Source organism: Rhinolophus sinicus, chromosome 14, assembly GCF_057876585.1.
Source record: "Rhinolophus sinicus isolate RSI-liver-muscle chromosome 14, RSI-T2T, whole genome shotgun sequence".
Lineage (NCBI taxonomy): Eukaryota > Metazoa > Chordata > Mammalia > Chiroptera > Rhinolophidae > Rhinolophus > Rhinolophus sinicus.
Window position 1 is genome coordinate 31,299,872 of NC_142514.1, and position 27,315 is coordinate 31,327,186.

The 27,315-nt window shown below is 46.2% G+C and overlaps 1 protein-coding gene across 2 annotated transcripts in view; it reads left to right on the forward strand.

The window, feature by feature from the left end:
* The first annotated feature begins 1,369 nt into the window (after positions 1-1,369).
* Positions 1,370-27,315, forward strand: part of RNF220 (ring finger protein 220) — a 213,211-nt gene continuing 187,265 nt past the window's right edge. Inside the window, exons 1-2 of one of the 2 annotated variants that reach the window (XM_074334607.2) lie at positions 1,370-1,609; positions 7,963-8,704. In XM_074334607.2, coding sequence (XP_074190708.1) covers positions 8,080-8,704 — 625 coding nt within the window. In that variant the 5' untranslated portion in view covers positions 1,370-1,609; positions 7,963-8,079. The remainder of the gene's footprint in view (positions 1,610-7,962; positions 8,705-27,315) is intronic. The other variant, XM_074334608.2, reaches the window with a different exon arrangement.

Here is a 27,315-nt window from a genome sequence, read left to right on the forward strand (position 1 = left end):
TGACTAGTAGGTAAAGACTTAGAAGTTCTGGAACAACCTTAATCCCATGAATTACAGATATAGAAATAGTCATAAATAAAGAACTCTAGATTGAGCAAGTTAACCATTTACCTAAAGAGTTGCAAACTAAAAGATTGATCAAATTAACCATTTACCTAAAGAGTTGCAAACTAAAAATTTTAAGTACAAACCATACATGTACACCTAAATAAATATACATAATATTTAGATGCTATCTTAATGTTAAACATATTTTTAAAAAAGACCAAAATAATAGCAAGAATGAGACTTTGAGTGCTCTTTGTTTTTAGATGTGTAGTTCTTTGCAGGGTGGATTATCAGTTATACTATTTCCCTCCTGCCTCCCATTTTTTTCCAGATGAGGAATCTGTGGTTTCAGAAACAGAGCCACAAAAGAAAGGAATGATTTTTAAAACCAGGGTTAGATTTTGGTTGGGCTTTGCTCTCAGAGCTAGGACTACCTGCTATCCTACACTTTTTGACCATTTTCCCATGAGCTATCAACTTGAGTTTCCTCTCCTATATGTAAAATAGTGATAATATTATCTTCAGAATTAATCTAAGAATTAAATGAGATTATGTAGTCTTGAAACCCAGCTCCTAGAAGGCACTCAGGGAATGTTAGTTCTTCATCCACTTCCCCTATTTATCTTTTAGTACATGATGAATTAAAGGATGATATAAAATGGTTTGAAAAGAAAGAACTATAAATATAAACACCAATTAAATTTTTTATTCTCAAATCTGGGTGCTGGACTAGGCCCTCTCCACCCCCCTCTAAAAGTTACAGTTTTATTTATATTCGTTTATTATCTTGTTATTATAGGCAAAGACCCAGAAAAGCATTCCAGGAGCAAAGCAGTAGGTAGGATTTTTCTGCAAAAAGGCAGAGTTTATGAAGGAGCCAGGATTGGGGGGTTATTTAGCTGCAGTGGGTGTCAGTCTTAAAGATTGACCCATTTACTCTTGGTTCCTTTCGGTTCAAGAAAGCAAGAAGCCAAACCATTCATTGAGATCTGTGGGGGTGGGGTGGGGGATGGGGAGTGAACAAAAGCTAGAGCTCTCGGCAATTTCCACAGTGTCTCACGACCCCAAGACTTTGGAGCGCTTTGGTGAGGGCCAGCAGGTCTGTTCGCCTGGAGTGCCCTGGGTCTGGACTCCATTTCCCAGAGTCCCTTAGTGCCCTAATGTATTCAGTGCTCATAGTGCCTGTATGTGTGTGAGTGTGAGAGAATGTGTGCGTGTGTGTGTGTGTGTGTGTGTGTGTGTGTGCGTGCGCGCGTGAGTGTGTGTGCGTCTCCGAGTCCCTGGTAGAGTGGAGGCTCATTCACTGATTAGAGCTAGCGCTGAGAGGCAGCACTGCTCCTTCTCTCACACCAACCGAGTCTCTTGATCTGTACATGCAATCCCAGGCAGCTCGCGAACACAAACCCGGGGCCAGCCGCCTACCGCTGCTGCTGCCGCTGCCGCCGCCGCCGCCGCCGCCGCCGCCGGCCCTGTGCACCCGGGACTTTTCATGCACCACACTCACCGCCTTTTCCCCTCCGTGTCCTGAAAAGTGCGACCATTCTCCCAAAGAATTTCCACGGCAAGTATGGAGACCAGAGAGGGGTGTGGGTGTATGGGTGCTCACCAGAGGGGTGGGTGCGAGCGCGGCCCGGCTGCTCAGGAACCTGGCTAACTTTCCGGGTCCGTTTCCTAGAGATTCGGGCGGCTCCCCCCACTCACGGGCAGGGGCTGGGACCTGGACTGGCGCGTCTCAGATCTTCCCGACGGAGCCGCCCGGCGTCGGTGCCCTGCGCGCTCCGTGCGCTGCCTCACTCAAACTTTCCGTCTTGAGTTTTCCTTAATGTGTTTTATTTGGGGGGTGCGAGGGGGAGGGACCAGACGCGGGAATTGGACAAGTAGGGAGGGTGAGGGGACAGCAAGGGAAGGGAGCAGGACTTCTTTTCTCCATCTTTTAATAAGCCCATCCGCACTTTGTTTGGGTCGGTCCGGAGAATGCCCTCTCACCGGGCTCCCGGGTGTATCCTGCGGTGATTTCCGGCGAGGCCGGGACCGGGTGGTACTGAGTGAGGAGCCCGAGGCGGCAGGCGGGATGGGGAAGGGGCAATCGGAATGAGAAGGGACCCCAGCCGCCCGCACACAACGCACTACCGGCCCGGTGGGGTACCCGGGAGAGCCCGGGCGCCTTGGGCCTCCGGGTGCTCCACTTACTTTCCTGGCAGGGGCGGGTGTGAAAGGCGTGGAGGGAGGTGAGGTGGGTGGGGGGAGCAGCGGCAGGCAGGAAGGAGGCAGGTGCTGGCACAGAGGTGGACCCTTATAATGCCACGGGTAAACTCCGGGCTCCGCACGGCTGGACCTGCCGGCCTGAGAGCAGCCCGACCCGTGGGGGGTCTCCCGGGATTTTCTGCGCCGGGACTCTCATCTCCCTGCGGTTTTACAGAACGGGGAGGGAGGACCACCGAATAGACAGCGGCACGTTGCTCTTTTCGTAGTTTTATTTTTATCTTAGACCTGCCTTAAACTGAGTAACAATTTCTCTTCCTCTGACTTGAAAACAAAACTTTTCAGTGAGCACGCGGGTCGCTGCGGTCCTGTGGCCACTGGCGCCGCGCTCGTTAGCCCGGCCGAGCGACCTTCTCCGTCCGGAGCCCGGCGCCGCCACCGTGCTCCCGAGCCTCCGGCCACCCCCTCCCCAACCCCGGGCTTTTCAGGGCTCGGCCTGGGCGTTTCGCCTTTGTGCTTTGTAAGGGAAAGCCTTTTCTTACAGGGCACACAAACTTGGGCGGAGAGCTTCCGTGTGGCCCCCCGGGCGAGGCCGCCCACAGTGGTGAGGCCATCCGAGGGGATGCCCTCTCGGTCCTCCGCTCCCAGAGCTCGAGGCCCGGGTGGACCCCGGCCGCCGAGGGTGCACAGGGCCCCGAAGTAGCGGGGGCTCGGACTGCCGGGAGGCGGAGGACGAGCTCTCGCTTCCCGTTAGGAACGCGGGGCTCTCTCCCGCCCTGGCCGCCGCTCCAGCGGAGCGCCAAGGCCGGGCCCGGGCCCGGAGCCCGGTGCGCGTCGCACGGGACGGAGGCGTGGGGCGGGAGCACTGGGTGTGGGGCTGCGTCCTGCCTGGCCTGGCCCCGCGGGGTCTCTGGCCTGCACCATCTCCCTGCCCCGGGAGCCAGAGGGAAGACTCGGTTGTTCTCTGCCCACGATGCCCACCAGACACGTCTCGTCTCCGCTCCGGACTCGGTTTGAGGGGTAAAGAGGAAAGGGAAAATAAAGAGAAAACAAGGCGGGCAGTGAGGAAGCGGTGGGTCAGACCGCAGAGAGCGGGCATGGGTGCCCGGCCGCCTCCTCTGCCCGTCACGGGGGTTCTTCTCGCGAATGGAAAATGAGCTCAGGGGGAAAAGACAGAGCGTCGAGGAAAAGCGATATGGGCGTTTTCCGTTCCCATCCCTCCTGGCCCGCCGGAACCCTGCAAGAGCAGCGTGAGTTCGATCGCTGAGCTCCGGGTCGAGGTGGGGGAAGGCCGAGGGCAGGGCTGCGCCGCGCCGCTCGTGACCGACGGGGCCGGGGCCGGGCGAGCAGTGACACACACCTGTTTTGCGAGCGGCGTCGCGATCCGCTGCCTGAGACCGCGGCGCGAGAGGCAGAGCCCTCCCTTCTGCAACTCTGGTCTACAGTCGCGCAACGGGGAGGGCCGGGCTCCCCGGAACCGGTCGGCATTTGCAGGAGAGCGGGAATCCAGGAGTCTGCTGGCTGCCCGGCGAAGCGGTGGCGCGCGGCGACCGGACCCGGGTGACTCGTGGGGCGGGGCTGTTCAGGGGCAAGAGGTGCTTGGACTTTGATCCAAGGCAGCTTCCTCCGTGCCCCTGCCCCACGGGCCTTGCCCGGCTGCAGACCAGGGCCGCTCGCACTTGTCGGTTCTTCGCCGGCCGGCGCCCTCTTTCCCCAAAGTTACAAGCAGACTGTTTCGGGAGGAGATTGTTGGGACCTAAAGTATTCTTTGTGCAAAGGCAACCGAGAACTGGAGGGAGAGGTGAAGCCAAAGAGTGGCGGCCTCGTTTCTGCCGTTGGCCCTAAGTTGATAGAGGTTTCGCCTTCACCTCTTCTTCCTCCGTTTTTCCTAAAAGAGTTGCCTTTTCCCAGTTAAGAATCTTACCGGCTGAATTCTGCACCCGCTCGCTGAGTGGGCAAACCCGGAGCTCCGCACTCTCGGACAGGCCCGGCTGTCTCAGATTCGCATCCGTTAGCTAAGCCGGGCCTGGGTCGGGGTCCAAACCTGGGACCGACACCTGGCCACGTCTGATTCGCGGGCGTTGGCCCCAGCCCTGGAACTGTGTTAGCCTTATGCTTCCTGAGCTTTTGCATATGGTGGTAAAATTTCTGTTAGAGCGGTGTTTCCAGATACCCCCTGGGCATTTGGTGTGCGGGAATTCTCTTCAAGCGAAGAAGTCTGTGAACTTAAAAAAAAAAGAAAGAAAGAAATTCTTTCCTGAGTTCTTCAAAACTCCCCACTACCCTGGCCCCATTTCCCATTGTTCTTTGCTTTTTAAGTTGCCTGTTAATTTTTTAAAAGTTTATTTATGCAAAGGAAAAATATCGTTTAATTTGTTCTATTATTTTCATTCCTGGCTTTTGGAAACGGTTCAGAGACCACAAAAATGTCACCTGTTGTAATAAGCAGAGGAGTGTTGTGTGTGCGTTGTAATTGCCAGCAGAATCGTAGTTTGGTGGGCGTTCAGAGCTCGGGCTCCGGGAAAGAGGTTTTGCAGCTTTCTTTGTGGCGGTCATTTGCAAGTGGGTTTGGCTCCCAGAAGCAGCAGCGCGGCTTCCTTCTACACTGATCCCCGGAGACAGTCCGGGAGCCCAGACCCTAGACAGGGATGGTCAGAGGCCGGGGTGGGCAATTGCCCACTCTCTGAGACTTTCTCTCTGGCTTTCAGTTTTTCAGTGTGAGAGTGGCTAGTTCGCGCTGGAAAGCCGGGAGCGCTGCGCATCAACTCAGACTCAGATATTTTCACGTTCCAAACGCCAGCTTCTTCGTTTCATTTGTCTTGGTTTTGGCATGTTTAACCATGCAATTAGTGATCTCACTAATTATTCAGTCGGCGTTTTGTAATCACTTTAAATCGGGGTCGAGTGTGTGATTTAACAAACAAACTCCCACACACGTACAGACCTGAACCAAACCCATCACGTCAAGGATTTGAAAATTTTAAAACTCAATATTTGTTGGTCTCTCCGTCCAACCTCACTGCCTGCCAGACAATTTATTTAGCTTGGTGGATTGATCCCTCCTCCTTGTTTAGTTAATTCAACAAAGACTTTTTGCAATCTGTTTGGAGTTTGTCTGATGCCGTGGAAAAGTAGCTGATGATTTATTTGGTTGCTTTTCGATTTCTGTCTTCAGCCCTTCTTTCTCCTCCTTTCAGCGGGGATGTCAGCTGTTATTACTTCCTATTGATCCCTTTGCAAAGTGAGAAGTGAACTAAAATTAATGTCAATTCCACTGCTCGGATCAATAGCTGGAGTTATTTTAATCTGGATTTGCACGAAGTGCTAAATTAAAAAAAATCAGCATAGAGGCAGAAAAGTAACAGTTACTTACTTTCCCTTTGCCCCGTTCTTTACAGTCACCCAAATGCTCCATCAAGCTGATTATCTTACAATCCATATTTTTTTAATTAAGAGGGTCAGTTAGTTTTCTTATTTTGGGTTCTGTGTTTAAACTCATGACATTTTGACATTGGGAGTGTATTAACTATAGATTTTCATAATGACTGTGGTCTGCTGAAGCCTCATCTATACAAGTTGTTAATGTGAGGAGGGGGTAAGAAAGAAAAAGGAAATGGAAAAAAGCACTCCTCCTCCCCCCACAGAGACCAACGCCCATACAGTGGAGTAAAAGAGATGTGGGCTGGAAAAATATTGTTGATTTATTTTCAGTATAATGAAGTTTCAAATGAATAACCAGGTTTGAGTGATTCACCGCGTTCTGTTGGAGTGTCCGGTGCTGTCGCCAGATTACTAATTTATGAAACTCATTTAACGTAATGAGGTGATCCAGGAAGTAAAAATAGAAAGCCAATCCTCAGGGTGATTGGTTGTTTTGGGGGGAGAAACATTCCTCCCCTCAACCCCAGTGTATTACGTTTGCCCCTTTTCCCAGCTTGCCTCATATAATATTGCTTGTTGATGGACAAGTAGTTAGTTATTTCTGTTGTGAAGAGATGCTTAGAACCCTTGGAACAGCCCTAGACCCACTTTTAGAGCATCCATGTTGTGTGGCCATTAATCTGACTTGAAAACAGCCAAGAACAGGATTCCCAGACTTGTCAGGCTAACTGGCTGTCCTTGGCAGATCATTCCCTGCACTGCTATAACTTGACAGGAAAGTTATTTAAAATTTGGAAGAGAGAAAAATCCGTTAATGTGAGATACATAATCTGGTAATTTAGCAATGATGTCTATAAGGAAAGATGCCAAATGAGGAAGCAGTCTGATGGTGTGCACTCATCTTCCCAATTAATAACAGTCATTGACACGTCTGCTACAGGATGGGAGAAGGAAATACTCTCTTTGCACTGCATTAAGCCAGGAGGATTCATCTACAGTTTAACTGAGGTTTCTCTCTTTAAGGGAATACCAAAGCTACTCCATTACCTCAGCGGGCTTTTTTAAGGGAGGGGGTAAATTTTATTCGAGACATGACACTCAATTTAAAGGTTATAATTTGTAGCAGATAGTGAGTTTTGGTTACACTTTGAGTTTCATTTAAGTTTCTATTTAGTGTATATTTTTGAAGCTAAAGAGTCTTAGTATTCTTCTTATGTTATCTGGACTTTTGATATATAGCTCTTCTCTCATTCCCCATTCAAAATAAATCTGGAAACAGAATCAGTGGCTGCGAAAATGTAAATTCAACCTAAATTTTAAAAGGAAATTGAAAGAAGTCTCTCCAAACTCCAGTTTGTTCCAGGGGCCTTCATCAGACGTCAACTCTGACTATGCCAAAAAGCAGAACAAAATAAGTCAGAAATTTTGTTAACATTTTGCTCTAAATGTTAATGGCAAATTCAAGACAGTTTACAGATCTACTTAAGAGTGAGTGCATTAGTAACTGAAATTACCGATCTGTTCTTAGCTGCCCCTGGAAGGCAGGCACTTCTAGAGAACATATGCCAAAGGCACCCATTACGTTTTTAAATATTGTCAGAGATGCCTGGCATCTTATTGATGAAGGTTTTGTTACTTCTTAGAAAAAAAGCCTGTGTGATTAGAGAGGGTATGCAGGAAAAATAACATTGCCGTTGTTTGTTCACACAGCACTTCTTTCTGGAAACAGTGTTAGATGATACATAAAGATGTGTTTATGTATGTGCCAAAGTGTGTGATTTATCCACATGTACAATTAGTACCAGCTAACATGTACAGATGTTCATGGTCCCGATGTGCTTGATTCAGGGGTTTTTTAGTTATTAGGGCTGTTGTTAGGGAGACAAAGAGAGGACACATATGTGGGGGTCATGGAGGTAGGTCTGGTCTGTGAGCATCAGGCCTGTCATGAGTGGTGTATGCAGGTGGAAACCTTTTAAAATATAGACCCCACCTAATCTACTGGGTGACTTGGCCTTCCAAAGCTCATTTGCTCAGGGAATATTGTATTTGGAGGTTTTATGATTTTTTTTCCCTTTGCTGGGCTCAGGCACATTTCACCCGGAACGTGTAGGGACCAAAGTCAGCTATGCGTACATCACAGTAAGTTGTCTATTGATTTTCCTGAATGAAAATGGTCTGGTGCTGCTGCCCACTAGCTCCTAAAGCCTGTGGTGTCTCTTGCCCGAGCATCTATAAGCCAGAAGGATGGTGTTTCGATCACTTGGGGTTTCCCGTTTTTTTCCACCCCCTGACCTTCCTCCCCCGTTTTTCCCTTTGCTGTTTCCACAGGTCTCAGAAGGGGATGATTCCCCAGTAATATTCCCTGCCCTGATCCAAGGTGCCACTGGGCCTCCCTCCCAGGGAAGACTGCTTCTTGTGTGACGCGGGCCATAGAAAGAAACTCCAATGGACTTACACCGGGCAGCCTTCAAGATGGAGAACTCATCCTACCTCCCCAACCCGCTGGCATCCCCAGCACTGATGGTCCTGGCGTCCACGGCTGAGGCCAGCCGCGATGCTTCCATCCCTTGTCAGCAGCCACGACCCTTTGGTGTACCTGTCTCAGTAGACAAGGACGTGCATATTCCATTCACCAATGGTTCCTACACCTTTGCCTCCATGTACCATCGGCAGGGTGGGGTGCCAGGCACTTTTGCCAATCGTGATTTCCCCCCTTCTTTACTACACCTCCACCCTCAGTTTGCTCCCCCAAATCTAGATTGTACCCCAATCAGTATGCTGAATCACAGTGGTGTGGGGGCTTTCCGTCCTTTTGCTTCTACTGAGGACCGGGAGAGTTATCAGTCTGCCTTTACACCAGCCAAGCGACTGAAGAACTGCCATGACACAGAGTCTCCCCACTTGCGCTTCTCAGATGCAGATGGCAAGGAATATGACTTTGGGACACAGCTGCCATCTAGCTCCCCCGGTTCACTTAAGGTTGATGACACTGGGAAGAAGATTTTTGCTGTCTCTGGCCTCATTTCGGATCGAGAAGCCTCATCTAGCCCAGAGGATCGGAATGACAGATGTAAGTACTTTGGTGTGAGCCCGCCCTCCCCCGCAGTGAGCCCTGCCTTACAGTAGTGTTCAACAGGTCGGTGGCCTTTTTCCTGCTCCTGGTAATGGGAAGGGCCAACTCCTTCCCATTCCATAGCAGTAGAGTGCTAACGTTTATTTGTCTCTGTCAGTAACCATCGAGAGTTCTGTAGGAAATGCTTTTCTGAAGGTAGCCAGAGGCAAGCTGGCCTCAGCTCTGCCTCTCTTTCTAGGGCATGATTGGCTTATTCCCTGGGGACTCTGGAATGAAGAGGGGTGCCTGATAGGTAATGGAGTGAATGTCATTTCCTTGGAAAGTGTAGATTTCTAGGGAATTTGGGGGGCCCGAAGAAACTCGTCCATCCCTCCTCTCTTTGCTATCCTCATTATGTTTCTCTGATCTCGGTATTATGTTTTTTAGCTTTTCCATTGTATCACATCCAGCAGACTCCACGTGATTTTATTTTCATAACTCTCAGCCCTTGTCCACATCAGGCTGTTTTTCAGAGCAGGACAAAGGTGTCGTCAATCACCAGAAAGCATTTCAAACAGCTGTATTTTCCTCGCAATCGCAAGGCTAGAAAGCCACCTTCTCTTGGGATTTGACAGGTTTGCTGGATGCTTATCCTGGGGCTCAGTTTTAGGACTAGACACGGTTGACCTGTGTGACGGCTCCATATTTGATGTTCACAACTATTATTAATTTCTGCTTATGGAACAGCTTTCTCATGTTCTTCAAGTGCCTTGTTGGGCTCTGGCTACCCTCACTAACAGTTGGAACTAAAGCCTGATTTGGAACTTGTAGACTAGCACTGCTGAACCCTGCAATCTTTTCCTTTAATATAATCAGAAAATAATTGTGTTTTGAAGCTTTTGGGCTGTGGGGAGACAGAGCAGTTTTCTTCGAGCCTGGTGAAAATTTATGAACTGAGGGTGTTTTTCCACCCAACCTTTTGTTCTAAGATTTGCTTCATTTTATTTTCTTAAGAAAACTACATCTGAGGTTTGCTTTTCCCCTCTTCTGTATTTTGTGTGCTCCCGTCCTCTTTATACCCACCAACACGAATACCATTTTTTTCTCTTCTCTTTATGATGCCGAGGAGAGTAATAGAGACATTGCAGCTCTCTCCCCTGTCGGCACTGCTTCCTCAGGCTGTCTCCTTGAATTAGGCACTGTGTTAACTTTCCTGCGCTAAAAGGCATCTGCCTAAACCCAGCGTACCTTTTCAATAAAAGTCATCATAAAATCAACCTACCTTGTAAATCCATCGCTCTTTGGTTTTGAAATATGTTGCGAGTGTGTCTTTTATGTCAGCGTCTGTAAGCCCAAGACCTCCCCACTTAAGGGAGAACACTGCTGTATGACAGCACAACTGCCCGTGTGCTGCTCTCTCACTTTTGCTTTAGTTCCTCTTCAACCTTCTCCCTTTCTGTACAACTGATGTGTGTGTTATGATCTTGCTTTCTAGATCTACCTGCTGAACAAGGATTGGCTTTGTGTTGGTCTGTTTTATTTTATTTTATTTTTCATGTGTCAGTGTGCAAGTGATCAAGGCTAGCTGTAATCTGACCTCTGGCTAAAACTGCCCTGGGTTAGGGGGTGACAAATTCTGCCCCTTTTTTTCTCCAAATACACGTTGAAAATGAAATCCTCTCCCAACTGGTACGCCACAATGTAACATCTAGAGATCAAGATTCCTTTCTTCTCTGCTAACAAATCCAGCTTGTCTTCATTTTTCTATCTTTTTTAGCCCAAACCTGTATCAGACCCCCAGAGCAAGAGGAAGCTTGTTAGTCAAGTCAGAACTCATGGATGTGGGTATCCATTCCCCTCTGAGTGTCAAAGCCATAACTCTTCTGTTTGCCTGGTTTGCATTGTGTGGTGGTGCCATCCCCCGTGGAGATGGATCCCTCACATAGGAATACGCCTGGGTGGAGAAAAATTAAATGAGACTGTCTCCCAAAGTGAAATGGAATTCTGACCTTGAAATTAATGATATGCTGATCAGAAGGGTGGGGAAACTTCCTTATTTCAAATTGTACTATTATATGAAATTGCAGCCCTTTTCCCCTCTATTTGTTTAAAATATTCTTTCTTTAGAGAGTACTTTGTGTTCTCTTTTTTCTCTTACACAAATATTCAACCTGTGGGCATATCTGTGAGTATAGGATGTTTGTGCACTCACATTATTAGCTAGAGTTGCATTTGTGACCAATCTTTAACAAGAAACGAAGGTGCAAAGTGAGGAGGAGACTGTTGCCCTATGGTAACCCTGGATCTGTGCTCCTTTCTCCTTTCCTTTCCTTGGGCAGTGTAGCAGCCATCACAGGGCTGTACTGCATGGCATCTGTGCTTTTGATTTTGAGTTTTTGGAAGGCAGGAGAAACATTTTTCTGTCGGGAAGGGTTGAAGAGGCACTGTGACAAAGTCTGCAGCAGCTTTCTTGGCTCCTGTCATATGCTGATGTGTGTCAGAATATTTATGATCTGTTTTATGTAAATACATATTTAAGGGCCGTTAGAAGGCCTGATTATTCCCACTAGATGCCTTTCAGGTCCTCCCTACAGAACCGTTTTTAAATAAGTAATATTTCTCAGATAATCGAGTGACAGTATACAAGACTGCTTCCAAAGGGAGAGCTTGAGGGGCACATGGGGCAGGGAGGGGGGTGGGGAGACGAGAGGAGAGGATATAAAGTGTTCAAAAGAGCAAAGTTATAGGTTACAGTGGCTTTTGCTCAGATTGCCAATATAATATAAACCATGTATATTTTAGTTTTTTAGTTTTTTAATTTAGAGTTAATTTCTGATATGGTTGGCCCATTTTTCAGTTCTCTTCATATGAATGAATTTTTTTTCATAATGTGTACAAAAATGTTTTCATTAAATACAACAGTAAAACTCCTAAATAAACATTTAGCTTAGGGTTTTGTTTTGTTTTGTTTTTGAGGGAGGGGGGTTATGGGGTGGGGTATCCTTTACATGGAGTAAAAGTTTTATGACTGAGCTTTAGGTCAATGAAAAATCAGATTTACAATGGAAATGCTGACAGTTTTTACTGTCGCAGCCACCCTTGCTCACATACTGCATCCATATACAGATATATCCACATGTGAGAGCATTTGAAAGAGGGGCCTGCAGACGTAGATCGTTCTTTCCTTCAATCTATATGGAAACTGATAGGCAGAATTTCTTTTGTGATTAAGTATGCATTTTTATAGAAATAAATGTAGCTGTTTGGGTAAAGTATTGTCTCTCCTAGTAGACGATCCTGGTTTGCTTGCCTGTTCATCTACCTGGCATCACAGGTGATTCCCGAGGTAGGTGTTGGGCTCTATGGAAAAAAGAAGGCTTTACTCTACAGGACTGACTTATTTACTCTGGAAAAAAGGAGAAGTATTTTGTGAGAAGCCGTTCATGGAGGATGCATAATTCCCCAGGAAGGGGGCTGAGGTAACTCCTGTTTATTGTCACTCCCTGAGCCAGTCTCCCAAGGCTCCTTGTCCAGGGAAATGATGCTAAAATTTATGGACCAATTACAAATAGTCCACGAGTGTCTTCCGTATGAAGTGTCTACAGATATGTTTCCCAGGGCTTTTAAAATAAACATTTCCTCATTAAGGAAACTTTACAACAAAAGAGAAGATAAGTATTGTCTGCTGCCTTGTGCTAGAATCTATACATTTATTATCCCCTTAGCACTCTGGCTCTTATCATGTGCATCTCCTGATTATTCTCTGTGGGCCACCCCTGTGCCCAGATTCCTGCCTGGTGACACGGTCTTTGGCTAGCCTGCCAGTCTATCCACTCAGCCCCGACTGGAGTTGGCGAGTATGCATACTCACCAGAGGGCTGAGAGGGACCAGAGCTGCCTGCATGGAGAGATGACTGGCCCTGCCTCTGGTTCACCTGAGGGACAGGCACTGGGCAGTGACCGTCAGTGGCCCTCTGTCCTGTGGCCAGGCCCACTCACAGGTAGGCAGGAACCAGTGGTTCACAGAAGCTCCTGGATGTTCTGCTTTCATTTTCAGGTCCCAAAAGCCCTGAGTAGAAGATGCAGTTTTGTACTTTGAAATGTCTTTTTATAAAGGCACGTGCCATTGAAAACTCTATGTCCTAAGAATCAAATCAGCTGAGTATACGCAGGGCTAGGGCAGCCCAGAATGAGGAGGGCCAGCTACATCGTGGGGGTGCTGTTAGAGGGGATACTTCCCAAGGACTCTGGGACTGGGGAGGGCATGGACCCAAATCTGGGCTTTTAGGAGAATTACTCTTGCTGGAGAGAATGTTTGGGGCAGTTCTCAGCTCGCCAGACTGAACTCCTGGATTGTAGTGGAGCAGATGACCACTGTGAAACAGTCAGCAAATCACCAGACCTATATGGGTCAGATGGTTTCCTATGTACTCACTGCCCGGGGATAGCCTGATTGTGGCTCAGCTGCCCCCAGGGTTCTCCCTGAGTCCCTTTAAGAACTCCTGTGATGTGTGTGGTTGTTTCTGGTTGTTCATTCCCAACACAGTCATGGAGACTCCTTTTCATGCTGCTGGGTTTAATTGTCTTGTTGGGATAAAGAAATGTTTGCACAGTTAAAGTGGGGCCGGGCTGGACGGGAGCAGTCCCTGATGGCTGCAGAGCCATCTGGCCTGGCTTGGCTTGGCTCGGCCCGCCGTTCTCCTGCCCGCCCCGCGCGGCTGGGCTCGCTCCCGCTCCCGCTCTTGTTCTCTTCCTGGTCCTCTCTCCACGCCGCGCGGCTCTGGTCGGCGGCTGCCTCCTCGCACGGCCGGAATGCCTAATCACCATGGTGAGAAAACGGACACCGCAGCCGTCCTCCCTCCTTGCTTCGCGCCCTCCCTCCCATCAATTGTCATGCAGAAGTGATCCGGGCTGCTGTTTCCTCGCGGCAGCCAGCCAGCCCCTCGCCGCTCCCGGCGGTAGGGTGGCTGGTAATTGATCGTTTGGGGGAGGGGGCGCGGAGAGGCGCGAGGCCGGGCCCCGGGAGGAAGGACCATAGAGTGGGCCCCGTTGGCTCACTTGAAAAAGACCCCCCCAGCCTCCGCCACTGAGATGGCTTTCAAGTGGTTCCAGAAATGTTGGTGACTTTGCCGTCGCGCGGCCGGACTTAGAGGCTGCGGGAGAGCTCCTGGCACTGCCCCGGGCCGGGCGAGCCCCACGCCGGTTCGGATGGAGGGCCGGCCTTTTCTCCCACCCCCGCCCCGCCCTCCACGACCCCGCTCCCCCAGGTCGCACTCGGAGCCGAGCCCTCGATTGGTTTCCTGTACGTCGTCTGAGCCACGGAGAGTGTGGGGACAGGGTGAAGGGGGAGTGAGGGGGCACGCCCACGCGGATGTCGGGGTGATGGGGGACCGGGTAGGAGGTGCAGGTGGGCGAGTGGCGGAGTGAGGAGGAGAGGAGGAAACTGCGCGGGCCTCTGCGCAGGGAGAGGGTGTGGGGGGCGATGGGCAGCGGGAGTGGGAGGAGGGAGTGGGAAGGGCCTAGGGCGCGCTGATGAGGGAGGATGGACGTATACACGCGCATCTGGAGCGAGCTGTTCCCTCGGCACCCGAGGACTTTGAGGTTTCTCCTGTAGATTCGAAATGTTTTCCCCGTCCTGCAATTCAAATCTGTAAACCGTTCCGGGTAATGTTTCCCAATCCAGGCCTTCGTGAATCGGGAGGATGGCTGGTATTCGGGCGAGGCGAGTCGCGGTCGCCTCTGTCTGTCTGAGGCTTGCAGCCAGCACAGCGGGGCTTGTTGAAGTCCAGGCAATTTCTGGAACTCTTCCCGCGGGAAGTTTTCCGGGGCTGCCTTCCGGTCAGCGGCCCCAGGTTGATTATTTGGTGGTCCTTTTTTGTTTGAAAACAAAAAACACACATTGTATCCAAATAACAAAAGTTGCTCTCACTCCCCACCCCCTTTCCTCATTAGGCAGGGAAAAGGAAACTGAAAAATAGAATTATATTTTTATATTGGTTTTCCTTATTTTTAACCCTTATTAACTACACCCATCTGGTTAATAAATATTAGCACACGTTGAAATATATTCTTTGTAAATACTCAGGATTTGGAGTGACATTTAATAGAGTTATATTTTTATAGTGTTTTTTCATATTTTTAGCTCTCATTTACCATATCTGCCAGGTCAATAAATGTCAGAGCACATGTTGGAATGTGCTCTTTAGGATCACTTGGGATTTGGAGTGATGATACATTTTATTGTAAAATCCACATGATTTTAACATCAAAATAACAATAATTTTTGAATTTGAATATTCTCTTCCAACAGTTAAACAGCGTTTCCCAGTGCTATTGTACCCTCTTAAAAAGTGAAGAACTGCAGACTTAAGATTAACTTACTGCTATATGTCAGCTGAAATGCCTTAAAAAGTTGATTAAAATACCATTTAAACTGTGGCATTTGTGGTTGAACAGAATGTATTTTTATCCTTTGTAACCTCAAAGTCTGTGCTACAGGGTGGGAATTTGTAAATATCTTTATCTTTGGGGCAAGGAGGAGAATTTTCTGCAAAACAACTTTCACCCACTTGCTGTGCCTCTTGGTCTTTTCCAGGAATTGGGACTATGGAGTGAGGCCTAGAGCAATGATAGGCTGTATTAAGAATCAGGAAACCTGGTAGATGCTAAATAAACAAGTAATTTATTCCCTTCCAGCCTTACCTGATGGATCACACTTTCTATTATCTTAATACATTTTAGTTTCAGTGTAAAAAAATTTTTTTTTGGCATTCGTGTCAGTCACATTGAAGAGTTCAGTAAGTGCTAGTTGGGCGTTGACTAAATTGATGGTGGTGATTATAATCTAAGTTTTACTCTAACTTTAAATCAGTTTGCCACTCCACTTCTCACTGGATAGTGTCTATAAGACTGTGCTATCCCAAAGGTGTAATAGAGCTTTGTGGAAAGGAAGGAAGAATTAATTTATGCCTTGAAGTTTGATAACGACAAGAGTAGATAGGGAGTTTTTTAAGAGATAAGTGAAATTACCTTTTTCAAATATAGACTTATTTTGTTGATTATTTTGGGGACTAAAAAATCTTTTATAACTTAATCTAAAATTTGCTTTTCTCTCCTAACTCTCTAGACACCTAATACTGGAGTCTATTTCCTTCCCAAATGTTTTCCCACAGCATTACATCCCCTGTCATGGAGGCCACAAATACGAATTTGCTTTTGGTGTGTGTTTTAGGGAAAAAAAGGAAAAATTCCTACCTACGTCTTGGTTGAAGGTGGAAACAGACAAGTGATGTGAGGTTTTGTAGACACATATAACCGTCTGGCAATTCAGGCATTTGACCATCAATTTTCTCTGTAGAATGTGTTCTGATTGAAGATGACCTAGAGGAAATGAAAGTTGTATTTTTTGGGCGAAGACATGGTGCTGCACCCAGTACATTCTGTTCAGCAGACATGAGCTCTAGGAAAGTCTAGAGCTGCGTGTTGTGAAGAAGGAACCTTTTGGTACAGTCTCATGAGAAATCAAGCCCAGTAAGCCTGAGTGTGACTCACCAGACAAGGGTCTTTTTCCACTGAAATTCATTTGCAGGCTGAGACTTACGGCTTTACATCCATCTTAGAGCAGCAGACAGTCAGAAAGACATAGGGAGGGGGAAAGGGCCAGCCCTGGAAAGACCTTTGCTTTATCTTTAGGTATATGATTCCCATTTAGGTGCCAGCTAATCCTATGTTGCTCTCATTTGACCTTGCTTTTCGGGGTTTGATTTAAACCAAGTCAGAGTGGACTAGCATAATGAATGCCTGTTAGAAGAATAAATGCTATATTTGCTCCTTTGAGCTGCAACTTGAAGGTGTTTTAGATCAAAGGTGGGTAGGCAATATAACATAGTAGTTATGAGTTCAGCCTCTGGAATAAAATCCTGATCCCTTAGCTTACTTGCTCTGTGACCCTGGGCAAATTACTTAACCTTTCTGGGCCTCAGTAGTCTCACCTGTAAAGTGGGAATTATACAACCTTAAAGGGCTGAATGAGATTAAATACACAGATAATGCTTAGAACAGTTCCTCACACATACTAATACATAATGACTATTATTATTTCAAGGATCATCTAGGGGTATAATCTTCATTGTAGAAGCACTGATGTAGCCAAACACAGGGTCATTAACAATTAGCATGGATGTAGGATCCTTTCACACACTCATACCTTATGGCAATGTGGAAAGAGGGCGGGAGAAAGGCTCCGAGCCTTTCTCCCTTCATTTTATTTGGAAGCAACGTAACATTAGAGTTAAAGAAACTGAATCTCTGAGTCAAGAAGGGACTTGACTAAGGGTGGATATCTAGGCAGTGGCCCAGGTTAGAAAATCTGAATCTCATTATATTTTCTAATTCTGGAATTCTGTATTATCAGATATTGTTTGAAATAAATGGGCCATTAGAATTTGTGTGATAGAGATTTGAGCTGTATATAATCAGATTTTCTGTAATGGTGTTTGACTACTATTAGAATTCAAAGTCCCAGAGTTTCAAGTATGTCCTTAGATTTTAAGTTATACAGGCACTTTTACCCTCTCGCCTATGTGAGAGAAATCTGTGAACCTTCCCCCATCTGTGCGTGTCACAGTCCCACAGCATGATGGATTGTCTCTGCTTGGGGGAGGCTTAGGACGGGGCTTGAAGAGGCCTTGTAGGTCAGGAGAGAAATACAGCAGCACGACTGAGCTGGGGGGACCGCTGGGGAGGGATTAGCAGGGGAAGGGAGGGCAGGGTTGGGCGGGGTGGGCCTCTTCCATAGTGTCTGTGTGCATTCTCCTAGGAGTAAAAGAGGGCTGGCTGTCCACTACCCTGAGCACACAAATAAACTCAGTGTTTTTCTCTTTGTAGAAGGAAAGCCCCATGGGGCTTGGGAATATTAGAGAATGAGTCTGCATGTCAGTGGGAGAGGTGGGGAGTAGGAGGATGGGAGTGGGAAAGACCGACCCTCTTCCTAAGGACCTTGAATATGAGTCTATTTAAATATAGTGGTTCATATTTGAAAAGTCTACTGTTCACAAACGTGTGAAACAGGAATAGCCATTAGAGTCCCATCATCCAATACCTCAATTCCTATAATTTTCTTCATGGCTCTGTTTAAGAGAAAGGGTTCAGGTTACTGTTGGGGGCAAAATGTCTCTGGATCATAGAGCACCCACTTCTCCTCTCTTCCTATCCCAAGTCCTTGCCACATACAGACACAAAAGTGTATGGAAGGTAGGAAGGCAAAAGCTGTCTTAATTTTCAGTTTTTAAAGAAGAGGGGAAACTCTGGGATTTAGGCCCAATTGCCAAAATCATATTATAGTTATGAAGGGATTCTAGAAAAGGAAAGAGTTGGGTGTAAGAGGCAGATAGAGGTGAGGCAGCAGCACATGCGAGGGTGAGTAATCAGCAAGACTGCAGTTAGGGCCTAGGCTTCGGCTTCCTTCCTGAGCAGTAAAATTAAAAAAAAAAAAAAAATCCTTAGAACAACAAAAGTCTGGACGCATGGGCTTCCTTCCTGACAGGCCAACCTGGTGGGGCTTCATTCACTCTGAGCAGCAGTCAAGGCTGATTTACGATAAGAGATCCCAGACAGACGGGTGGGCTTAACTCTTTCCTGACCATACAGATTCCTAACTACAAACGCTGTCCTCTTCCAACCTCCCATCATGGTGTGGGTAGCTTTTAATTGTCATTTGTTCTTTATTGAAAGAGCGTACCTGCTGCTGAAGGGCCCAGTACCCTCTTCATAAAAAAGCTGGGTCTAGGAGAAGTTGAGTGACTTGTAAGAGATCTTACCATCAGGTCTGTGATAGAGGTGGTATTGTGGCTGATGGCTGATATAACTCTTGGGCTCTTGGTGGCATTATATTAACTTTGGAGCATGTGTCTATCTTTGATTATGAGAAGTGCCTCCTGGACTCTGTATTGGGGCGATTCTGTGAGCCTCAGTTCTACCTCTATACAATTCTGGTACTGCAGAAGGAATAGTACCATTTCATCTTAGGTGTGTATTGGTGGCATGTGGATAAGACTGTGGCAGAATACATGAGGCATGATTCATTTTCCCTCTTGATAGAGAGTGTGATGTACTCATTAATCCATTTAATCATTTAACCACTATTTACCGATTACCTGCATTGTTCCAGGCACTGTGCTAGGTGCTGAGGATATGATAAGCAAGGCAGATTACTGTTTAGTAAGGAACTGCAGGATGTTGTGAAAAGTACTATAATAGGGGAAGTATAAAATGCCATGGTAGAAGCAGGAGCACCTTAATTTGTCGAGGAATCAGGGATAGCTTTAAGATATCTGAAAATCAAGGAGTTACTTATTCAGAGGGCCTAGGTGTGGCCGTTTGCTTTTCTGGGCAAAGTATAGGATCTGAGAGTGGAAGAAAGAACTGCAGAGCTGCCAAGGATTGCTCACAATAAAAAAAAGTATAGTTTCTCTCCACCAGAGCTTGAGGCCTGACCTCAGCTCTCTATAGCACTTCCATCCTATGGCCGAGCATCCTTGAGAACGTCCATTTGGTGCTTAGGTGGTTCGGAGGCCCAGCATCATATAGGGTCTTGCCTTTAAAGTAACTTTCTAAAGATAAGTCACTATCAAACACCTTCTGACAACATAGGGTATCTTAAGCCCCATGAGCATCCAAAACCATGCTTGCTACAAAGTAGACACACGGGAAGTGTTTGTTGAAATGAAGGAGGGCCATTACCCTGTGGATGTTTAATGAGGTAGATCAAGGGCCCTGGTCTCTTTACTGAAGTTCACACTCAACTATGCACTTTGCCCTGCACAGAGACCGAGTAAGTCTCAGGACCTAGACTCTTCCCTTAGCCGTTAAACGAAGCCACATAGCACCCGGGATTCTTGGCAGGATTTCTTGGCAAAGTTTCCGATGGGAGGTACATTGCTCAGGCTTGACTTTCATGAGGGAACGTAGGCGTGTGGTGCCAATACTATTGAAGAAGGAAAAAAAGGAGAAGCAAACTGTTGTTCCAGCCTGGCACACGTAGGCATACTGAAAACAGTTCCTTCCAGGCAGGGCCTCAGTACTCTGCCATCCCTCTTGTGGTTTTCCTTCCCCTGGCCTCTTATCGTCGTCATCTCTCTACATCCACAGCATTTCCTGAGCTCCTGTGTGTACAGCGCTGTGCTCAGTGCTGTTTGCAGGGGCGTCAAAGAAGTAGGAGATGAGACTTCCTCTTCTTGAGGGTCTTATAGTTAAGATGAATAGTTAGGAGATTATATATATATATATATATATATATATATATATATATATATATCTGATACAGACACACACACACATATACCTGTATATATACATATATACAGAGGGTGCCAAAAAATGTATACACATTTTAAGAAAGGAAAAAACTATATTAAAATTGTAATACTCAATATATACCAACAACAAAAGATGAATACAAGTCACGTTTGACTTCTGCAATTACAAGAGGTGCTCAAAGCGGTTCCCATCAGCGTCCGGACACTTCTGATGATGGCGAACTACTGCTTGACTTGTTGCTGTGCGAGGCCTCCCAGCTCTTCCCTTGTGCACATCACACACAGCACCATGTGTTGCAAACTTATCACAAATGCGTGCAATTGGTAGGCGTGTTGGAGGTGCTGGTGCACACTCACGCCTCCATGGTCCTTGTACTTCCCACAACATTCTCAAATTTCAAATACCACTTCAAAATGGCCTTGCGCTCCTTGAACGACCACCGTGCTTCCGCCATTTTCTTTGTCCTGCCTATCGCATGGTGCATTCATTTGATTAACGCCATCTTTTGAGCGAATGTCATACTACACATTGGTACCATAATTCAATTCAACTTCGAAAAGTAATACATAGATACCGTCTCTTAAAATGTATGTACATTTATTTGGCACCCCCAGTATATATAAAATAAATGATAATATAAAATAATGGACAGTGAGTGCTCTAGGATTTCAGCAGGAGTAATTCCCAAGGCTGGGGTTCTCAAATGCGATCAAACCTGCTTTTGGATCACTTGTGGTAGTGGTGGAGGAGGGACCGGGGTGGAGGATTCTATGTGTAATGCACATTCCCAGGGCCCACACCACACCTCCTAGTCAGGATCACAGGGAATGTGGCCTGGAAATCTGCAGAGTTAGTTAAGTAGGTACTGCTTACGCTCCTTAAAGTTTTAGAATCGCTCATCTCCAGGGAGAGTCTCAGAGGGAAGGTTTCACAGAGAAGTATGGCGTTGGACGAATGGGAGTTAGGACTTGGCAAGTAGAGAGGAACAGGCTGGGAGCCCATCGAGGAGCCCAGGAATGGTCCAAGTAAGGACACAGGGTCTGCTCACGACAATGCCTTTCTTCTCCAGTCTCTTGTCGGGGGCTGGATCTGTCCAGCTGCCTCTAGTTCCCCCTTTTGCCTTAGCTCCTCCTCTGGTCCTTTCTGTTTTCCTCCCTGATTGCTGATCAGCTGACTGTATATGCTCAGACCGCCCCTTTCCTGGTGCAATATTGTAATTACGAGGCAGCCCAGTGGAGGGGTTCGCAGTGCTTAGCCAGATGTGAGGGAGGCCTGCTGCGCTTTGGTGCTCCTTGGGCTCCAGCCAGCTTGTCTTCTCACAGTTGTTATACTGCCCAGAAGGGGCTGCAGTGGGTTTTTTGCCAGCCTCCTCTCTCCTCTTCCCCAACCCTTCAGCTTTCTTCTTACGCTAAAATGTTCATGTGTAAAGAAATAAGAGTTGGCGGGTTAGAGGAATCTCAGTGGCAGTTACTCCCCAGCACCTGCAGACTGTCGGTCTGCTTTAAGCTTTAACCCTTCTGGGGACAGCTCCCATTGGGTGCAAGTGACCCTGGTCCTAGGTCAGGTGACTTCAGACACCTGTACACACGTGGATGCTCTCATCAGCCGTGCTCATGGACTTGGGAATGGTATCCTTTCCCCAACGTACTTCCCCCTTTTTAAACACTCATCACATTGTATTGTATGATTTGCTTAATTGTCCCCCCTTCATGGGCCCATATGTGTCTCCTTGTGCCATCATCCACTGTTTCTCCTCATGTAGCACCTCGCTCAAAAATACTGGTTGTGAGTCTAAGTGAACCCAGGACCACTGTTTTCTTGGCAGAGCTATGCTGAGCATTGCCAGCTGGCTCTACCCACCTTGACATAGCCTGAGGGACCACCCAGGGCTGGGCACCTCCTGGCACATTTACAAGTGGGTAGTGATGACTAGAAACAGAGGCCTTGGGAGCAGCTCAGTGATAGGACAGGAGCACAGAGCAAGAAGCTCTGGCTTGTCCTTTACGAGCTGTGTAACTTGGGTAAGTCACTTTGTTTCTCTGAGTCCCAGCAACTTATATCTAAAATGGGAGATGGCGAATAAGCCTTGCTCTACCTTACAGGGTTGTTGAATCAGAAAAGATAGCACAGACGTGTTATCTAACGTAAAAGTAACCATATAAATGCCCCCCACCCCGTACCACACAGATGTCTCTCCCCCCTCTCTCTCCACAATACAATATATCTATCCCCTTCCAAGAACTTCTGTCTAAGCAGAATGGTCTTAGGAAACTAAAGTAGTTTATGAAATACCTGAATGTTCAACCTAGAGGGAGCCCTCTTACATGCTGTTTCATCCTTGAAGTTGAGCTCTAGAAGAGTCTGCATTCCCTGACACTGGTTGCAGTATTTTCCTAGGTGGTCTGGGACAAAAGTTTTTTTGTAAACTTTTTATGAGTGTAAGTTGGTAGGCCACTTTCTATACATATCTGTGGCATCTCAGCTGAAATTTTATTTTACCAGATTCCCGCTGAAAGGAATTTGCCTTCTGCCTTTCTTTTCAACAGAGTTCAGAGTACCTTTCCAGGGCCATTGACTATTCCTGCTTTGTGGAGGGAAGTGTTTTGGCTCCAATGCGGAATGCCTCGGTCTAAGAAATGATAGGCAGAATCAAGACGAGGGCTTTCTGCCTCAGAGACCTTGCATAGGCTGCAAGAATAGCCATGCTTTCCCAGTGAGTATGTCAGGATGAAGAGGGCCGTATCACGTTTGGAAGGGTTTGGAAGAACTTGCCCTTAGGAGAGAGCTTTCGAAGTCAGAGCTGGGCCAGAAGGATTGGAAAGAGCAAGCATCCGAAGAAGGCTTTACTTGTGCGGTAAACTTCACTGTGTGATTATTTAATAGACCATTAACAAGCAGATTCATTAACAAGATCTTAATTAACAAGTTCCAGGGTTATTCCTCCAACTTCCCAGGGGAACTGTTCTCCTCCTATTTAGTCCCAGAGACTTCCAATCCTTAAACTAACCATAGCAGACACATTTAAATTCAGTCTTTTTATTGCAAGTGAAATGACTGCGGGCAAAGGCAGGCGTATAGCACTCCTCCTAATAAGAAGAGCTAACACTTTCTGAGTGCTTTCTATGGTCAGGCGCTATTCTGAGTACTTTACAGGTCATTATTTATTTAATCCTCATAAAGCACTTATGAGATAGGTATTGTTATCATCTCCAGTTTACAGGTGAGGAAACTGAGGCACAGAGTGTTCAAGCAACGTACCCATTGCCACAAAAGCAAGAAATAGCAGAGATATGATTCAAACACAGGCAATCTGGCTGCAGAATCAATGGGAAGGAGGAAAACCCCAAAGAGGGAGGCCTCTGGGGCAGATTTGCGAGGTGTTAAGAATCAGAATAATACTTGTATCTGCTCACTGTTGTCAGCACTTCATGTGTGTATTTCAGGCTGTGTCCGTACTCTCATTGTAGGGGTCTTTTGTAGTGTGGCAGCCCGTAGGCACGACCTCTTCTGGCCCACTCTCAGCCTCCATCACCCCACCTACACCGTGAGTTCCTTGAGGGAGAGACTGCATCTTATTCATGTTTTTTCCCAGTGCCTAATGCGTTGCCTGGAATGTACTAATTATAGTCTGAAAAAACCAACTTTGTCAAACGTACCCTTTGCTGGAAAGGGGAAGGTGGTTTAGCATCTGCTACTTCCTGATGCTCCAGGTGGTTCGGTACCTGTCTGGAGACACCCAGCACTTGACGGATATGGCAGTTCAAGAAGAGCTAACTCTGTGACACAGGACAGGTGCAGCTGGTCTTTCTGTGCCTCCGTTTCCTCAGGGTCACGTGGGACTAGTACCACTACGAATCTCCTAGGGTTGTTATAAAGATGAAATGAGTTAATATAAAATACAAGTAAAGTCCTGAGAACAGTGCCTGGCATAAAGTCAGCTTTTAATAAACGTTAGCTGGGATCACTATCACGAGGGCTTGGACACAGATTTGAAGTCTCCAGAACCAGGCTCTGACCCCATCTCTACTCTCCATTCCAAGGACAGCGACTCTGGTGAGCCCTGATCTCTGACGGGATTTGTGCGTGTGTGACAGGGCTTTCTATAGACCCCCCACACAGTTCCCAGCTGTCGTTAAGGAGCTGGTACCTATAATGTTGTCTTTCCTTCTTGGCCTTGTTGTCTCTCCTTCTTGGGGGCTGGAGCAAGGCTGATTAGAGCTCACCTGATGATTCCTCTGTTTAACTACCCCAAAAGGCATAGGGTGGAAATAATTAGAATTCTACACTCACCTCCTACCTGGGGAAGGACAGTGAGCCATCAGGACTTTATTTTGGGATAAAGGGCTTGGTTAGTCTTGTTCTTGCCCTCGGCCTTGCCAGCCACTCAGATAGCAAGCCTGTGGACCACTTACTTTGCCAACTTTATTAGGGAGAGGAGAAGGAAGTGTCAGAAAGCCTAGAATCATTGGGACATTTGAACTAGGAAGGAACTGCTGCAGGTTGCTTTATTTTGCTTATTTTCAAATTACTTACAGGAAGCTTAAGACTGTTTTCCCTTTTATCCTAAGGAAAAAATTTTTTTTTCCTATCCAGATTCTTGTCCCGTTTATACATTCTACGAATATCCTTCTCTTTAATCCCAGCTTGAAGACTTACTAAAGCACCCGTTCTCACTTTTGCTCCCACTCCAGTATCCACGCCCAGCTCCATCTCTTTAGTTAATGACAGATGCTCATAAACCCCCAAACTGGCCTCCCTTTTCCCAACTTAACATCCTGTGTTTTTTCTAAGTAGCTTGGCCATAATATCACTTTCTTTAGCAGCATTCTAACTTCTAAGAAGCTTAATAGGCAAGGAGATTGCGGGGTCTTTGACTTTCTCTGAGCCTCAGACCTAAGTGGTTTATTCTATTAAGTTGATTCTTGGTGGTGGATAGAGCTTTGCTGGATAAGAAGTTGGAGGTGGGAGGAGGTTGCCTTTAGAGGAACAGGATACTTTCACTCTCTCTTCCACGCTGCCCCACCCTCCAACCCATTCCTGCGTCGGATTCTGTTTTTAGAACTCAGGAATGAAAGGAGTGGGGATGGAGCTAAAGTAAAGAAGATGGAGCTAACGCTAAAGAACTTTCCTTAGAGGACTTAAGAAGTTGGCTTTTTTCCTGAGCTGCGATTTGCCTCCTCACCGTTACCCTTCGTGCGTATTTGTTCCTGCTCTTCAGTCAGCAACTTAAGGATTTTTCCTTTCTTTTCTTCCACCCCTACTTTTGCCTCCACTCCAATTCTAGCTACAAAACAAAAATAAATAAATAGAAGAAAATGTAATGAATAAAAATTACGAACTATTGATTCAAAGAGAGGAAATCTAGGTGTGGTATGTAAAATAATAGATTCAGTTCTAACAAAGGAAATAATGCAGATTTCTTCTCAGTGTTTTTTTCTCAGAGTTACACCGAGATGAATTTATTCTTTCTAATATTTTGACCCAGATTAAAGATTTTCAGATTTCCTTATTAATGTTCTTTCTGGTGAGGAGGGCCAGCAGGTTGGGAGAGCAGGGGAAGAGTGTCTATTTTTCATTAAATCATGTTGAGCAGCCAAGAAACTGCAAGGGAAATTTGTGAGCAGGAAAAGTGAGGTGATTGGAGAAGTGAGGGAAAAGAATCAAGAGTATAGTGTAGGAAAAAAGTACAGGACAATCTCTGCAGAGAAGGCAGGAAGAAAACTAAAAGGGACCAGAAAGCTAAAAGAAAAGAAAACTTGAAAATGGAGGTAGGCAAATAACAGAAAATTTGAAGCATTTCAAGGAATAATGAATAATTTGTTTGGTAACATATTCACTGTTAATAAAGGTATGAGGAAATGAGACCCTGGACACATAGTTGGTTGGAGTATAAAGTGGTACAGTCTCTTTGGAGGGCAATTTGGCAATATCTGGCCATGAAAATTTTAAATACAACTACAGGAATGTATCCTATACATATTTGGTCAAGAACATAAAGATATATATATACTTTATAGCACTGTTTTTACAGTAATTTGAAAAAAACAGAAGCAACTTAAATGTACATTGGTAGGGAATTGGTCAAATAAATTATGATACATCTATATAATAGAATACTATGTAATGGTTTTAAAAAACAAGTTAGGGCCATATTACTAATTGGTTCAGTTTCTTCTAAATAGTCAAGTGGGATAGGATATATATACAGTCACAATTGCTGGGAAAATATCTGTTTTTTGTTGTTGTTTACAAAATTAATTTTCTTTTCCGAATTACTTTATAAAAAGGTTAACTGATGGTTGTTTTCAGTTTTACCATCCAAAAAATACAAATGGGTAGTGGTCTAGGAGCTATAATAGCAAAAGGAGTTTAAAAGTGAAAAGAGACCTAAAGGTGGTCAAATGCTTGCTCTTTTCTTCAAGTGAGCAAGATGGGGTGGAGAGAGCAGATGTGAAGTGTAAGTGGAATCCCGTTTAACGAGCTGTTTGTGGCCATTTCTAGATTTTCCCCTCAGGTTGGCACTACAGCTAAGTAGGAGCAGACCAGAGGACTCCAGTCCTGCCATCTTGTAAGTGGGGTCTCTTCCCTCCTCGTACACTGTCAGGGCTGGTGGTGACCACTGGCTGAGGGCTTTGTAGGATTAGGCTCTAGAGAACACACACCGCCATTGGCTCAGTAGGATATGTGCTCCTCTGTCTTTCTGCCTCTGATACCGTGTTTCCCCGAAAATAAGACCTAGCCGGCCCATCAGCTCTAATGCGTCTTTTGGAGCAAAAATTAATATAAGACCTGGTTTTATTTTAATACAAGACCGGGTCTTATATAATATAATGTAGTATAATATAATGTAATATAACCAGGTATAATATTATATAGTGTAATATAATATAATGTAATATAATACCGAGTCTTATAGTAATTTTTGCTCCAAAAGGCGCATTAGAGCTAATGGTCCGGCTAGGTCTTATTTTCGGGAAAACATGGTAATAAGAAATGGTTAAGTGAAAGTAATTTTCCCCTTGCATTAACTTACATGCCAGCCAGAGAAAAGCAAACTTGATTTTATCTTCCCAGGCACTAGTAGAGGGAGAAGATCTCGAGGCCCTGCTCCCAGTTGGCCTTGGCACCCAGTTCAGAGAAGGGATCCTCTGTCGTATTAGATACAGCTGACAGCTTTATCCTTGTTGGAATTCCCCTCCCTTGGCTTCTGGGACGTTAAACTCCCATTCTTCTGCTCCTACTTCTTCGACCCTGTTTTTGTTCAAATCATACCCTGTGTTTCCCCAAATCACAGCACTTACAGTTTTTTTTTA